The 17385-nt window shown below is 39.6% G+C and overlaps 1 protein-coding gene across 17 annotated transcripts in view; it reads right to left on the bottom strand.

Moving 5' to 3' along the window:
* ptprt (protein tyrosine phosphatase receptor type T) overlaps nt 1-17385 on the bottom strand; it is a 311154-nt gene that overhangs the window by 71677 nt on the left and 222092 nt on the right. For 10 of the 17 annotated variants that reach the window (XM_037099888.1, XM_037099891.1, XM_037099886.1 and 7 more), the window contains one exon: nt 402-556. In XM_037099888.1, coding sequence (XP_036955783.1) covers nt 402-556 — 155 coding nt within the window. Of the gene's footprint in view, nt 1-401; nt 557-14048; nt 14079-17385 lie in introns of all 17 variants that reach the window. The other 7 variants (XM_037099887.1, XM_037099903.1, XM_037099898.1 and 4 more) reach the window with 2 other exon arrangements.

The raw sequence follows: 17385 nt of genomic DNA, 5'->3' as shown, positions 1-17385 counted from the left end.
AGCTTAATTAATAATATAAAACTATTTATTCAGCTTCTTTGTTTTCAAATGATTCTACCGGAACAACACAACATTATATTACTCGGATATTCTGCCTTTGTTGTGTGTTTATACTTGGACTGTAACTAATGATTATCTTCACTGTCGACAAAGCTGTCAGTTCATTTCTCGATTAATCCACGAGTTGTTTTGTTCTACACATTTCCAAAGATGACGCCCTAAAATGTCTTGTTTTGTCCACAACGCAAAGATTTTCTGTTTACTGTCACAGAGGAGGAAAGAAACCAGAAAATATTCATGCCGAAATAGCTGCAATCTAAGAATATTAAGCCTACATGATGGTGCCAGTTGATAGATTTAGATGCACATTCAGGCTATAACTGAAGAGGGTTTCCACTCACTGAACCCGTTGAGGTCCTGGTTGGAGGTGGAGAACGGGTCGTCTTTGTGCAGGGTGCTGACTTTGGTGGTGCTCTTATCGGCCGTGGTGACCGGACCCATCTCTCTCTGCTGGGTGGAGCTGCTGGCTGTCTCCTTCTGCTTCTTTGCCAACTTCCTGTAGTTGTACGAACACATACACACAAACAAGCACAGACGGAAATACACACACACGCAAACATGTATATTTAGCGCCCATACAAAATCAAACATTTACAAACAGACATCCATCACAAGACCAAAAATATTGTCAGGAAGATGATTTATGGTGAAAACATCGAGCAGACGAGAAACACATTTCTTTATAACATGCAGTGACTGAAACACAGAACAGACAAAATGGCGACATGCATACAATATGTATGAGCATTGTGTTTTATGCATTGCAGTATCCAGAAGTTCAAACAACATTTTATTTTATTCATTTTTACTTGCTAACAGTGTTAGCAGCCATTTGCTGGTAAATCTGGGACATTTACAGCAATGATTTAAATTTAATTTATATTTACAGCAAAGTGTTTAATCCATTTGTATAATACTGATGCATGGTGGTTGTTTTATCATCATTTACAAGAGATCAAATGATCAAAATAAAGAAGTATGCTCTACATTTTGGGACTAGCTAACAAGCTATATGGATAACCAGTAAGACTGCAACCAGTTTTCTATATTGATTAACCTGCTGATAATTTTCCAATGACTACATTTCTTTAATCTGACACTAGCAAACAAATGCAAAAAAGCTAATCACAAGTCCAATGTGATGTTTTCAAATTTCTTGTTTGGTCTAACCAATCATTGAAAACCCAAAGACAAGAAGCAAATTCTGATATTTGAGGAGATTAAATGAGCAAATGTTTTGATTTTTTGTATAAAAAATTACTAGAGGATTAATTGATTGATCATAATAGTTGGCGATTAATTTTCCTTTCCACGGCTAATAGATTAATCATCTAATTGTTGCAGCTTTAATAACAAGTCAAGTTTAAACCATCATTTAAACATATTTAAAAAAAATGCGACTGTGCCACGGAGATCTGTGTACTGAAACTGGCGTGTTTCCCTTTTTTCACTTAGTCATGAGTTGAAGCGTGTTTTAATAATTCTTGTTCTTTTCACATATTTGTACTTGATTTTCTAAAGCTGAGGTATCCTGACGTCTACAAAATGTGAAAAAAATGTGAAAAAAAAAGACGACATCCTCAAATGTCTTGTTCCGTGAACTGTACCGTCATGAACCAAATCTTTGGATTTACTGACAAAAGAAAAACCTTCAAAAAAAAAAAAAAAACCCTTTCAGTTTTGAAATTCCTCCTTCTGTATCTCATACAGTACCATCATAATGTCAAATTCAGATATCTTATCAAAACACTCACAGCGTTTGAAAACAGAATTTCTACATTCTTCGACATCAAGGACCAAGAATCAACATCAGTTGTTGAGTAAAACCGCTCTGACTTTGCCGTCTTAATACTTCTCAGATGTTCACCAGTAAACATGCTTCTCAGATGACTCATATTCTGTCTTACAGTTGGGGCCCATAATTGATTGTGTAGTGAAGTTTAGAGTTAAAAATTCAGAAAAGGGTAGATTATTTTCCTCCGGAGAAATCAGAGCAAAGACAGGACAGGCGACGTGAGTCCGATGGGAGACGATGACATTCAGTACTTTGGAAACGTCCGGGCCTTCTACAGCGACTATATACAGTATGGTGGTAAATGTAATTGCGCGACCGCTGATGAGATTTCCCTTGAGTGTGGTTGTATGCTCATGATTCTTTTTTCATCTATTCACTGTTCACATGTCACAACTCCCATCTGTTGGAAACTGTGCGATGGTTATTTTGAGTTCTACCTGAACCTTCAGTTTAAAGTCCACCGAGACACCAGATGGCAGAAATGACAGCGAGTCATTACAATCTAACGTGGACTGGTTAGATTCACCAGAGCTCGGAGAGGCACGACCATAAAGTCCATTTTTACCGTCTCGTGCTGTAAAAATTACCTCCGGGAGTCAGAATGTTCTATGATCCCGAGCAACACTGCGAGTGGTAATTTGCACGCCTTGTTTTAATTTGAGTTGGAGTCTGTTGTCGCCCGTTGAAGCGCCGCTGCATTCAACAGACTGAAATGATGTCAAATGCTACAGTGAAACTTAAATGAACTTCTTGTCGTCTTCCAGTCTGCCACACCTCTTCACAAGGACATGAGCTAGAACATCACCTTGACTGTGCAGATGGTTTCTAAAGTCTTCATTCACAAGAAAGGATCTGTCATACCAGCCCCGCAAGACTTTCATTTCTCACTTTGAAAAGATTCCTTCAGAGGCAGCAAAAAGAAAAAATATGCAGACTTCTTGTCCTGAATTAGAAAAGACGAAACTGGTCTATTGTTCAGTATTCCACATCTCTGAGTGTTCAGATGGCCTCTTTGAAGGAGCAGTCGTTCAATCTTCATCAACTGTTTAGTCACGAACTGCAGCTGAGTCGCCAGGATTAAAATGTGGGCAGTTTAATCACAGGTACGTTCACAAACCATACTGACATTTCTATAAAATGTGTCACGTCATGTTCCCATGACATGTTTATGATTCAAATGACTTCTCTGGAGGTGGAGGGGTGGTGATGGAGACAGCTGCTGAGCCACTGACCACGGTTCTAGACTTTAGATATTTTTAGATATTTTTCAGGAACCCTCGGGACAATTTCTAGTTGTGTTTGTGGTGATGAAAAACAGAGATGTCAAGACTATCTACCAAAACAGGTATCAGCGTTACCATATGGTTTTTGTACCAATACCTAACCGGATCACAACCACAATGTTGTGGTAACATAATATAGGAAATTGAACCTAAAGAAATATTGAGTTGCAATATACATAAATGTAAAGTTTCAACGTATCTGTGGTTTGCAGAAATGCACCCTGCCACCATTTATTCTGGCGATTAGCCTGTGAAATAACATGACCATGTCGTAATTAGAAGTACTTGACTTCAGGAGGCCATTACCCACTGAGAAATATAGCACAAGGAAAACTAAACAAAACAAACAAAAAAAAAACCACCAACACAGGATGTGAATAAAGGAAGCACTGATTGTTCCTCTTTAGCAGCCCGGATAGGTTATTGATCACGGGGTGTTTTAGATAATTAAGTGTTACCACTGGTTTACACTTTGTCAGCCATTAGAGAGGCACATCCTAGTGACAAATCTGGAAATCTGGACTCTACAGCTCGAGCAGAGGTGTCATTAGTTTTAGTCTGACTGAGCTGGAGTTTTATGTTTGAGAAGGAGGGGCGGGTTCAGCCCACCCTGCAAGATTTCTATATGATTTGCATTCTGTAAATGAGGAACAGTGAACAGTCTCATGCCATTGTGTCAGACACGTGGCCCATTTAAGTTTTGCCTTTGACAGTATTCTAGTTATCACTGGACTGTTTCAGAAGCCCGGAGCCTCCTGCACCAGCTGCTGAGGCTGCCATAAAGTTCACTCAATGAAATTCAGATATTGTTTAAAGTCATCTGGGGTGATGATGGTTTACCCCAAATGCTGTTTTTTTTGTGTGTGTAATTTTGCAACCCTTGGTCAGGAACACCTGCTTTGTGCTTTATTATTGTCAGATTTATGTTGAGCTCACTCTATTCTATTATTAATGATTAAAAAGTATAATTAAAAACCACTTGGATAAAAAAGGACGACGAGTGTGATAGCTATCCTTTCTTGTGAATCAGCTACGCTGAAATTGGTTCATGATGCTCCAAATATTAATTAACATTACTTTCAAATTGTTGGGTATCAAAATAACATAGAATATTTTCAGTGAAGAGGCTTTTTTAAAACTAACAAGAGAAATCAAAGCTCTGTGGCCTCTTGGTTTGAGAGAAAATCCGTTATGTTTGCAAGTATTGACTGAGACCTTGCGGATCAAGGGAATTTTTGTATTGAACATTTTGCTTTATTCTATGTGACTTGTTATTTTCCCACCAAGGATAACAGATCAACATCTTGACCCACTTGTAAACCAGCAGTCTGGAAAACATGATGTAACCTTGAAGAACATTATGCTCTTGAAGCTTTGGGCTGATCTGGGGGCTGCAGCGAAATCCAACCAGAGCGAATGAGCACAGCGGGTTTCTTTTACTTTTGAGAGAGCTCTAAATGGTTTCTGTGTAATTATTATGACTTCACTAATGTCTAACTGCAGCTCACTGTGGTTAATACGTCTGTGTGCAGTCATGCCTTATTAGCCGATTTATTTTGCTAACGAGGGAACAGGTTTGTGATCTGTCTCCTTCTTCTCGACCAGTCACTAATTTCTCTACACAGATTGGCAGGTCAGTCACTTGAACTGGGTGTAACTCTTCACTGAGTATCAAAGCAGGCTACCTGAACGAAACAGCGAAGCAGCATAATAATGTCAACAGATAAGTGAAGACGAGGCTGAACACAGGTCAGAGCATTTAGCATCCTGAATTCAAATCTAATGTTAAAAACAACACACACTCTGTCACATCACGGCACACTTAAGTGATGAGAAACATATTGAAAGAAGGGCTTGGTTGTATTTTTCTAGTGATCATAAGCAGATGAAGTCAATGCACTTGAGGGTATATGGCCACTGATGATTTGACCTGTGGTTTGTGGAGCATTTCAGCTACAAAAGTCTCCACAAAGACTCAGAGTTAACATCTAACAGCTTGTTGTTTTGAACTGTCATCCATGGCTGCAAGCTGCTGCATGCCAGACAGGCTACATGTATACTGAACAGCTATTAAGTGTATTCATGTAGAGAGATATGCACCAAACCTGTGTAGCTCTCTATTCTGCAGCATGTACAGGACGTGCTGTATTCTGGTGATGGGACTCTACTGGTCATAGATACTTTGGACCGTCACAGAAACGAGAGCAGGATCAAATGGTCAGCGCATGGTATGGTAAGAGATTAAGACATAAAGCAATTTAATGTGAGAGACCATCATATGTGTGACCCACCAGCAGTTACTCAGCATTTTATCTGACCCCACCATGATCTGACTTTATAATGGTGGCTAAGAGAATAAGCTGGCTCGCTGTCCCAGATCTAGATCCCTATAATGGTCGTCTCACGGACGACGTTGTGTGTTTATTTTCAGTCAGCTCATTTAAAATGATTCAACTGAAAGCTGCAGATGATCCTACTCTACCACCGGGGTGCCGAGTGCAAAGTTAGCATGACTAATAAAGTGATAATGGCCACATTTATGGGAAAAGATGGCGATTGCAGATCATTTCCAGCTAAAGACGGCTGTTTTTTTTTCATTAAGATTCTTGCATTACATTCTGACAAATTAATGAAAATACTGGATTCTATCACATAATGACAGTACGAAAAAAAATAGGAGAAAAAAACCCTGGATCTTTGCCAAAGTTTAATGGGGTCTATTCTGCGTCAAGACAAATCCTCCATCCAAGTTTTGTGGAAATTGGTTGTGTGGTTTTTGCATAGTCCCACTGACAAACCAACCAGTAACCAGACGGACGCGTGGAACTATAACCTCCCTGGCTCAGGTAATAAATTCAGAACTTTCACTTGGTCATGCTGATTGAGACCAGCCAAAGCTTCCTCTTTGATTTACAATTACTGTGATTAGTCTAATTTCTCTGACCCAACTTTGCCCCTCAGGGACATTAAAGAGGGAAACGAGGAAAAAATCAGAGAATAGACATCTTCAAATGGGAGATTTATTTATATTCATGGTTTGAGATTTCACTATGTTTGTGTTATATTTAGTCTATTTTGCTTTTCGCGCACACACTATTTCCCCTCATCAGGACATGATTTGTCTTTTCAGAAGTGTGTGATAACAAAACACCACATCTGAGCATCCTGCACTGCCCACAAGCTGTCAGAACAGAGCGACCCATTAACCAAGTTTATCACAGCGTGTTTGTTCACATCAGCACCTGCTGTGCTTTTGCAAATGAACAACAGACACTATCACTTAATCTGTGTATCAGTAACGCATCATTTAAAAATCTATCTCCGGCTGAGTCATCTAAGAATCACCTCCTCCAGAATCCACCAACACATTTTTCAACTTACTTAAGTGTCTGACATCCAGTCACGAAAGGCATCAAGTGGGCTGTGTGCGCACAAGCACTGGCTATAATGCTGAGATGTGTATGTGTGTACTTGTTCCTGTGAGCAAACACTTGATCTCCTTGCAGGCTCTGTAAGTACTGCGTGTGCTGGACGCGCGGTGCTTCTGGCTGTGTGAGTGAACGTACACGTGTCTGTTGTGTTTGGCTATCTGTGCACGCTGGTCAGTGAGTGGGTGTGTTTCTCAGTGACCTATCACGAAGCCGCCTATACGCCTGTTTGTGTCTCCAGAAAACTGCTCAATACTGCACAGTCACTGCAAGAGGACAATTAATACAAATACATATTCAATTTAGAGTGTTAATCATATTATTAAGTTCCACTCAAGTCTAAAAGTATTTCATGAACTATTTAAGGCTTGAACTGTAACAGTCAGTGATTCAGACAGGGGATGTGAATATGTACTCAAATGAAGACGCTGCAGAACATTTCTTAAATTGACATCTACTGCAGAAAGCCAGATGGTTAAACATAAGCTAAGAAATTAAAAAAATGACTGATGAATATTGCTCAAGTTCTTGGTTACATGATTCATGACTCTTCACAGAAAGTTTTCATCCGTTGTTTAAAACTTTAACAGACACACACACACACACACACACACACACACACACACACACACACACACACACACACACACACACACACACACACAGATTTTAAAGAAAAAGTTCTCCCAAAAATGAAAGTTCAGACATTACTTACCAGCTACTAGTAGCTGTTTTCCCTGACTTTCCATCAGCATGAGGTTAAGTAGATTATAACTGAATTTTCACTATTTTTCCTTGAACCAAGTAATACCAAAAAGGTGAGTTTATACCATCAAACACCCCATAGTTGCGTTTTCAGCTGCCAAAGGACACTGGTCCCTCAGTTTACAGCCAACGACAACCCAGAGAGTGAATTCAGTAATAAAAATGACTAAAGTCTCTGACATTTGTTCAACCTAAAATCAGAAATAATAAGGTGTAAACAAAGACAGTCTCAGGTGAGGTTTAAAAAAGACGAATAGCCTCGATGCATCTGAGATAGGACATGAACTTCTGTCACAAGCATTAAAGCTAAGGATCCTCCTGCCCCAGCCTGCAAAGCATTAACTTCTTTGTATCACTACAAAAAAGGGAACACCGCCGACCAGCACTAACTGTTGGCAGTGGATGTAAAGTACGGTTGCAAAAGCATCCAAAATGATCAGAATTTCTATGCAGACTGGGCTGGTGGCCATCCTTTCATGTGTAGATATTCATCTGCGATCTTTCTTTGTTAATGTTTGAAAATGTGCTTGAGTACGTGCGTGGACAGGTATGGAAGCGAGAAATGAGAGATTGGATGTAGAGGCAACAAACTCTTTTCATCGCTATCAGTCCACGGGCTCACATCGTACTGACAATAATAACATCTGTGCGTGACTGAAATATGCAGAAATAAGTATTTAAAGCAGTATCATTGCATTTTAGTGTTAGTGTCTGTGTTTGTGTGTTTGTGTGTGTGCGCCTCTTGGATCTGATGATGAGCTGTACTTGCCCTTGAGTACTTAAGCAATTCAAGCCAAGAGACAGAGAAATGAAAAATCGCAGAGAGATTATGAAGCCAGAGACGGAGCAGAGGGCGAGAAGAGAACAAGAGAAGGCAGGAAAATAAACGAAAGAGTTCAAGAATAAACAAGGAAATGAGGAAAAAAAAAAAAAAAAGAACTGCAGGAACGAGAAAGAGCGTGTGAGAAGGTGTTAAAGAGGGGCAGAAAGCAGGAAGGCACCAGGCAAAGTTCCTCCATCATCACTTCCTTCCATCAACCCTGGTTTCAACCTTTCTCTGATCTGCACCAGTTTACAGGTAGCCTCAAAAACTTCCGCGTGATTGGAGCTCAGAGCGGCCGATTCCTGGCTGCTATCTAACTGCACTCTGACAGAAAGTGGGCAGGAGACAAGGAGGAGGGAGGGAAGGAGGAAGGGAGGGAGGGAGCGGAAAAAAAAAAAAAAAGGAAAGTCAAATGAAAAAGATGACGAGAGAAAAAAACTACCAGGAGAAAGAAGGTAGGGAAGATAAGGAGTGGAGACGGAGGACGGAGGAGGGAACAAAAGGGGGAGACAATGCAGAGAAGGAGAAGAAGCGTGACAAGAGAAAGGCCTTCGTCTTTTCTCCCCCCCTCCTTCTGTACACCTCCACCTATTGCACATTCATCCCCTTAATGGACTCGTTTAAATGACAAATTCCTTGCATATTGTAAGTGGCAATGAGCACGACATAATCCTTCTTTAATGAATGTCACAGCGGCAGTTCATTAAGCACTAAGGTTACCCAGCCGGGTGCCGACTGAGGCAAGAATCATGGACTACTTTGTGCCCCCGGCGACGTTAATTGCAGGCCGTTTGATGTGTCGATAATGAGCGATGCGTGGAGGATACGTTGTTTTTTTTAGGGGGGAGGATGAGCTGAGAGCTTCCCCTGATGAGTCTGAGAGGAGACGATATCACAGAGAGACATGAGATGAGACGAGTGGAGCGAAGCGAGGTGAGGCAGCGGTACTTTTGGTGAACTCCAGGGGAAGAAAAAAAAAAAAGAAAGCTTTTTAATTGTTGCTCATTTGATATATTAGGTGTCATGAGCACTTGAGGGGTTCATTTCCCAAATGTTGGATACTCCATTTAGTGAATGTCATTATAAAACTTCATTCTGTTTTTATAGAAAATGCAGCTTCGTGAGTCTTTGTGCTCTCAGCTTAGAGTTCATTTTATGGCTTTACAATTTGCTTTTTAAAGCTCAGTTCTTCATGGATTGGCTCCCTCTCACCTCTGACCTTTTTAATTCCCTACACCCTACCAAGACCACTCAGGTCCTCTGATCAGTCGCTTCTGGTTGTCCCTCAGGCTCGGTGGTAGCTAAAGGGTGACCACGCTTTCTCAGTCTGTGGAACAAACTGACCCACCACCATCAGATCAAAGCACAGCTCAAGGCTGATCTCTTTTTTTGGGGCTTTTGATCATTCTTCTCAAAATGTTTGTTTTGCTAGTTCGTTCATTGCTCAGGGATTTTATTGAACCGAATCATCGAATTGTTTTCCACTTGTTTATCAAGTAAAGTTGTGACAATTAACAAATGTCACTGTTTGACAAGGCAACTCAGTCGCCAGGATAAAATGCTGCACGTTACGTTTTGCAAACCACTGATGTTCACGTTTCTACAACACATGCCATCATGTTCATGTTACATGTGAATGACCAGCAGGTGGAAGGGATGGTGGTGGAAGGCTGCCAAGCCAGTGACCACAGTTCAAGACTGTGTTTCAACATTTTGGTGTCTTATTGTCTTTATCTTGTCTGATTTTTGGTGACTTACTTGTGACAACAAAAGCAATGTTTTTTTTGATGAGACTTTGGGACATCTACATGTTTGTGGTGCCCAAAACAGGTATTTTTAGCCAAACACAATCTTTTCTAGTCCTTCAGCATGTGTTTTTTGAGCCTGAACATAACCAGACCATAAGCAAAACATTCTTACAACACCAGATGTAATAATTTAGAAGAATTTAGAGATTCAAAAACTAATTCTGGTGATTGGGTGTTACGCCAAAATGGTACATTAAATGAGCTAGAATATTGTTCTAAAAAAACTGATTTCTATAGAGATTTATGGACATTTTCCCTAAACAGACAGATTATAGATAACATTACTGACAACTGGCTTTCATATGATGTGAATGACCTGAATGAAAGGATCATGTTTGACAATACTAATCTGTTTTGGAAGTGTTGATGTTCTGATCACTGATCTGACTCCAGCAGTAAGCTGTGCCATGTGATGATCCAGTTAACTGATGGATGATCTCAACTTAAAACTAAATTCAAGTCATTAGCGAGCAGTCAGTATTTCTAACATTGTGTTAAGAATAAGTTTTGTCTTTTATACCCTGTTGTTGATCTTGGTAGCTGTGTTGGGGTTTTTGCATTTGAAAATTCTACCATTAAAGGTCTCTGAAGAGACAAAGGGTGCAGTGTTGCATAGCTACTCTGAAAACTCAAAAGCTTACAAGTGTATTTGTCTACATTTTGGTAAAGAAAATCTCATTACACTTAATATAGATGAAATCACAGCAAAAGTAGCATTTAAGTGAGATAAATGATTCATGGGCATATATCTATATAATATATACTTATTACAATTGTTTTTTTTTTTTATGTATTTCTGAAGTTTTGTTTTACACTAATGTAAGTAGTTATTTTAAAAAGACATAGTGATCTTACTACTCTATATAACTTGGTTTTTATTCAGGATTTCTCAAGAGGCCAAAGAAGCAACCTGTGAAAGTGCCATCCACGGGATTTGTTATGAAATAAATCTGTGCTATATATCTGTGCCATAAATAATTCAAACAGTGTTGTCCCAACATATTTGTTGCTAAAAACTGTCTCTGCAGCTACAACACTTCTGCAAGAATCAACAACTGTTTGGTAGTATTCTTCTTTTCCTCGAAAGAGGTGCATGCAGAGGGAATTGCATTTATTTTAGAAGTCTGGCGAGTCAATAGGGGGCAACCTTAAGGCAACCAATCAAACAAGCAAAACGACATTTGTTTCACTTGTCGAGGGACTGACAGAGCTCCCGTATTATGGCTAGAATGGCTTCAGCCAGACGGTTGTCAGCCAGATAGCTCAAATGTCCTCGAGCCATCCCCAGCCAGCGCAGCAGTCAGACAGGCAGTCAGTCACTTCAGGATGACAGCGGTTGCTCCAGAGGAGGCTGCAGGCGAAGCCCAAACAAACTTTCATCTGCGTATCACAGGATTTAGAGGAGGGCCCGGCAAGGGAGCGAGAGATTGAGGGATACAGAGAGGTGGAGAGAGAGAGAGAGAGAGAGAGAGAGCGCTGCAGGACTGCACAACTTTAAATCCCTCTCTCATCTACCAGTAAACATCCTTGGGCTACAGCTGTGTGTGTGTAGGTATATATGTGGGTGTGTGTGTCTGTGCACATGTGTATGTGCTGCTTCTTTGTGATATAACTGTGTATGTGGTCTTTGTTTTTCTATCAGGTCCTTAAAGAAAAACACATCTTGTTAGTTTCTTTAAGGCCTTCTATTATTATTTATTGTGATTAACATATTTGTTGTTTCCCTGCCTCATATATTTTTGTTGTGTTTGTTTAATAAAGCTGTACTACACATTATAACCCAAATGATGCTGTGCTTTTGAGCAGCTGTCTGCTGTTCCTGAGCTATGGCGCTGATTAACAGCCATAAAACTTGTTTTTGCAGGGGATCATGATGTCACATGGAAGTCGAACTTTTGGATGTTAAAATGTCATCACTTCATCATTTTATTAATTGAAAGTTGTCATAATTAGCGTATGAATTCTTTGTTATTCTAGTCACTTTGACCACAAAATTCTGTGATATTGCTGATACCTCAGCCAATAATTCTTAAATTCTTAAAAGCACAAATATCTGAAAAACATCCCATGAATCTACCTAGAAACAGTGAAAAAATCTTCCCATTAATCTCAGCAAACATTAGTCAGACTCTATGAGGGACTAACAAACATTACATATGAATACTTTGTGCTTTTCTGAGTCGTTTCTGTGTTATTCAAATGTGTGATTTCAGTCATTCCTACCGGTTATGTTTTCCCTGAGTGTGTGCTCATCTCCTCCACCGAAACAAATCAAACACAGTGGTGAGAGTGGAGAAGCAGCAAACCCACAGTAGCGTCTGCTGTATTTCTAATTGTGTCAGCTTCCGAGTGTAAAGGAGTAATTTCTGGTTTGGTCAAACAGCCTCCGGGTGGCTGCTTTAAGAGGAAGTGTTTGGCATGTGATGACTGTTCCGCTCAGTTAGGACTCTGCTGCAGATTTCGGAGTAAATTTTCAGATGCTTTGAAGACAGCTGGAGAAGCAGGGTTTTTACAAATTCTCTGCAGGGATTTGTGGGTGAGCTTGGGGCGTGTGTGTATTTGGGAGTGTATGTGATGTACGTGCATGTGCATGTATGAACAGACAGCTATAATAGCACCTCATTAGAATTGGTTAATAAGCAGGAAATGACCACTTGGTGGAGAAGATAACAGTGAATTACATTGACCTTTCGGGGTGAGGCACTTTCAGAGACGGACCGTGCAAACAATGTAGATGAGTCCGACTGAAATTTCCCCTTTCCACCGAACTAATCCTGTCGTTAAATTCCAGTTCCAACTGATTTACTATGAGCACTCGCCAGTGAAGACCGCCATAAGGAACATTATCCTTCCTTAAATAAGTAACTCCTCCCAGAGAAACTTTCCATCGCTAACTCTTAACTTTGTGAATCTGAAGCAGGATGCTGATGGAAGTATTTTGGATATAAGAACCATTTTTCTTCCCACAAAGCTACCAGTTTCTTCCTGTGCCACTTCAACAGCAAGGCTAGTAAGTCACTGGTGAGTTTGACGTAACAACAGATGTGTATGCTCCCAATATAATGAGCTGTAGAAGGCAATACTGTACTACTGAACACATTCATTATCTAATTTACTCTGACATTTCTCTGACATTTTCTAATGCGGCTCAAATCTAGTTATGATTGAAAATTAACGTTGATGAAATTGACTTCCTTTTCATATAAACTAGACTTATTGAATTGTTTGAGCTTGAACACACTGTGTGTTCATACAGTGGTAATTTGAGGTTTCCAGCGTTGACAACGGCTATATGGACTTACAGCTGGGGTTAGTAAGATTGGAGAAACCAGCAAGACGAAGCTAGATTTTGAAAAGTATCACCACCACCAATAAACACAAGCAGAACAGCCCTATCAAATGTACCTCAGTTTCAACATTTGTAATGGTCACACTACTGGATTTTTTAGGATACCTTGGGACAATTTCCAGTTGCGTTTATGGCGACCAAAACGGCTACTATAGGCCAAAAACCTCATCAAATAGAAAACTGAACTCACTATATTTCAATTTCAGCCTAACATACTGGAAATTAGCATTATAATTATGGGACTACGGATCTGATTATCTGATAATTAGGTTTTACAAATTGCTTTAATTGTGTTAATACTTCTAGTTACAAAACAACAGTTTAGTTAATGTTTAACTCAACTGAATTTATATTCCTACAATTAAGAATTATTTCCATCTACCTAATCATACATTTTTCCCTCCAGACGGCTGTTTTTGTTTACAGTTTTTGTTAAGAGTTGGAGAGGCAAATAATCCTCGACAGCTGTTATCATGCAGTGTAATTATTCTGCTGGCTGGTGAAACAAACCAACAGGTAAAACACTGATTAAACTATTAAGACTTGTTTAGTAGCATGTTGGCAGGATGTTTTCAGGGTTTTGGAAAGTTTTTCCTAAAAATGGGATTACACGTGACACAAGTCAAACAAGATGCAAGAAAACAAGACAGAACCTTAGCAGAAATCAGAAGCTGGTCATTAGGAACAGATGATGGGCTGAGAAAAGGAGTTATTCCCGATGTGAAATCACTACTTACAGGTAATAAGAGTAGGAATAAGCATGTCTTCTGAAGCATGGTGAGGTGAGGCCGATGATGACAACAGAGCAAAACCCAGAAGAAGGACAAACACATTGGATTAGTTCATGGTTTGAATGAGAAATTATTTTTGAATTTTAATCTTAAACTGTTAGCCTACATTCTTATCAAGTGTTATGTTTCAATTTGTTTTTATATCAACCTCTACAACCTGCCCACCTAGTTGATATGTCTACTTTGTCTCTATGTGTGTCCTCATATGAAAACATATAAAATATGTTGACGTCTATCAGCTTTGTCTCTCTGGACTGGTTTCATAAGCGTGTCCCTGTCATTCTGACAGTTTGACAGAATGTCTCTCTGCTGCCTGCCGGGTCAAAAGGTCATTCTGTAGTTAGTTTACTTTGTCTATACAAGACTTGCAGGCTCGTTAGATCATCTATGGAAGATTTCACAGTCATCTCTAACCCTTTCTAGCTGAAATACTCAACTGTAAATCTGCTGTGACTGTGGTCAGTAGTCAATCAAATAAATTAGCAGTAATAAGGAGCTCTGTGGCTCGTCAAATGATGATTTCGCTCATGAAAAAATTATACTTCTTCTCAAGAGATTGGCCTGTTCATTAACTTTAAAGAGATGAAAACACAGACACTGTATCCATCCATTATTAACTCCTGTGCTCCATGCAAACACCATACCACACACTCTCTTGAGTAATAGCACAATTTGTATTATTGAACTAATGAGGAAAATGACACAACTGCAATAAACAATAACTGTGGTTTTAAGTATATATTTCAATCTGAAAATTAAAAGCTTGCCAACATGAATAAAAGCTGCGAAGGAAAGGTTTGTTTTCATGACTTATTTGGGTACCATGTAAAAATAATTACCACATATTCATCCACTGAGCATAAATTTACATTTTTTGCAGTAAAGCATATTTTAATCACTAACTACCTTTCAATTTAGGAGGTGGAAATGAACCCAAAATGTGTTCACAGTGGTACCTTATCTTTTACATGATGGTACAAAACAAAACAAAAAATTATATTGGATTTTGTGTCTTTAGCGCTAAACCAGTTATGATTGGCTGCCTTTGGAGATACCTTTCCTCTCTACTGCTTTTACTGAACAAAGTGTATGCTAATGTGTTAGCATGGAGCACTGGAACCACTGATTCACCAGGAACATTCACTGTCTATATTGTCACCACCTCAGAGTTGATCAACAGGCCAGTCGCCCCAATATGTTAAATATGTTTAACCTGCAGCCATTCACTGCCATTCACGTACTACATGAATGCTTAAGTTAAGCCTGTAAAAATGAAAAAAAACCAAAACAAAACCCAAAACAAAATAGAAACAAATTAAAAGCAGGTGCACAGCTGATGCCTCCATCACCAACAGGGTGGTGCAAAGACAGATATGGAATGAAGAACGATAGAAAAGAGCAAAAGACAGAGGATGGAAGTTTGGTAGAGGAACAAATGGAAGCGGAGATGATTCTTCACTAACATGAAGAGCGTGCGTTGTTGCTGGCAAGGATTTGGATTTAAAGGGTTCATTCACAGAAAATGCAGCATGTAGTATTGATGTTACTGTTATTCATTTATTATATTATTAAATCTGTAACTCTGCCAGTGTTTACAGGTCTTGGGGAGCTTCTACTGCATATGTGGAAAAAAAAGTTGAATAAAGTTTCCAGAGATGTCACCCAGTGGCTAAGTTGCATTGTGGGTAATGTAGGCGCCTGGTTTTGAATAGAGAGAAGAATGCGTGGAACCACTCTTTTGTCTATAATGAGTCCAACAATATCACAGAAGTGCAATGACAGATCAGTGGCCTGCTTTTCTAAACTTGTCTCCTGCATTCCCCACAATGCAACTCAGCAACTGTGTAACATCACTGGAGGCAAATGAAAACATTACACATAAGGCTTTATACTGCTATTTCACTTTCACAGTCATCCTGCAAGACCTGCAAAACACACTTTAATGTGTAAAATTGGTGGCGTTGCCATTTAATTAGTGAAGTGAACAAAATAAATTGCCATATAGGATAAATTGATAAATGAATTAGACAATTAAATAAAAGAAAATCTTAATAAATTAGGAAAAAACATCAGAACTGTGCCAAGAAATTTTAGATGAAGTCTTTCACCAAAACTTTTCATCTTTCTGGTCTGTATTTTACTTGACAGCTCAGCCAGAGGAATATACGTCTGCTTTCCACTCGATCAACATGTCATTCAGCCGTACTGTATTTGTGTGTGTGTCTGTGTGTGTGTCTGTGTGTGTGTGTGTGTGTGATACTGGACTTGCTGCACTGCCTCTGTAATGGTGTGTTGGCAACTTTTCCCTCTGGCATGCACCTTTCAACTGGTGTGAGGCCAGGGATAAGGATCTGATAACAATAAGGGAAATCTGACACACACACACACGCACACACACCCATCTATCTATCTAAACTAAAGGAGATGTAGAAAAAAGGCTGACGCAAGCATATTCCTAACACACACACACACACACACACACTGCTGACTCCAACAGCCTGCATGCAGACACACCTATCATATTCATCTCAATACACACCTGTGCACACACACACACACACACACACACACACTAATCACACTGAGTTTTTCTTTTTTTTTTTTTAAACCTACCCACCTACCTACACACACACACACACACACACACACACACACTCTGTCATACCCATAACCGTTTTTAAGGGCTCTGCTGACATTGTCCTTATGATATTAATAAAGTGCAGCGCGCTGAGAGCCCGGCAGTAAAAGCCACAGCCGTTAAAACTGGTCATAAATATTAATAAGGTGGAGAAAAAACACTCCACCAGGTTGTGCGCGGCAGAGAGAAGACAGGAAGGTGTGAGCGAGAGAGGTACTGGTGTATTTTCTAACATGACGATGACATGTTTGTGTTTATGTGTGTAAAAACTGATCAGCCAACGAGGGCTGTGGATATTTTTAGCACTTCTGAGAAGAACTGACTTCAGAATGTGGCAGCTCTGTAAAAAGAGCAACAAGGTGATGCTGATCAGACAACGGGCGGCTATCTGTTACAGGAAGCTGTCAAAAAGAAATTAAGGGTCCAGTAAATGAAAACTGGCAGTGACTCCTTTGTCCTGCAGTTACCTAATGTGTCCATGACTTCAGTATTTATAAATGGACTATTTCTGTATCTCGTCTAATGAGGGGCAGTCGCCATAAAGACCCAGGTCTCTGCAACTAATGGAGGAGAAGAGTACAAATTATTTCAACTCAAATACACTTAGTCGCAAATATCTGCCCTTCAGTTTTTCATGAAGCAGGT

This window comes from Acanthopagrus latus, chromosome 6 (assembly GCF_904848185.1).
Source record: "Acanthopagrus latus isolate v.2019 chromosome 6, fAcaLat1.1, whole genome shotgun sequence".
NCBI classification, from domain to species: domain Eukaryota; kingdom Metazoa; phylum Chordata; class Actinopteri; order Spariformes; family Sparidae; genus Acanthopagrus; species Acanthopagrus latus.
The sequence above is the reverse complement of the archived record's forward strand: the minus strand, read 5'-3'. Positions and strand labels throughout refer to the sequence as shown.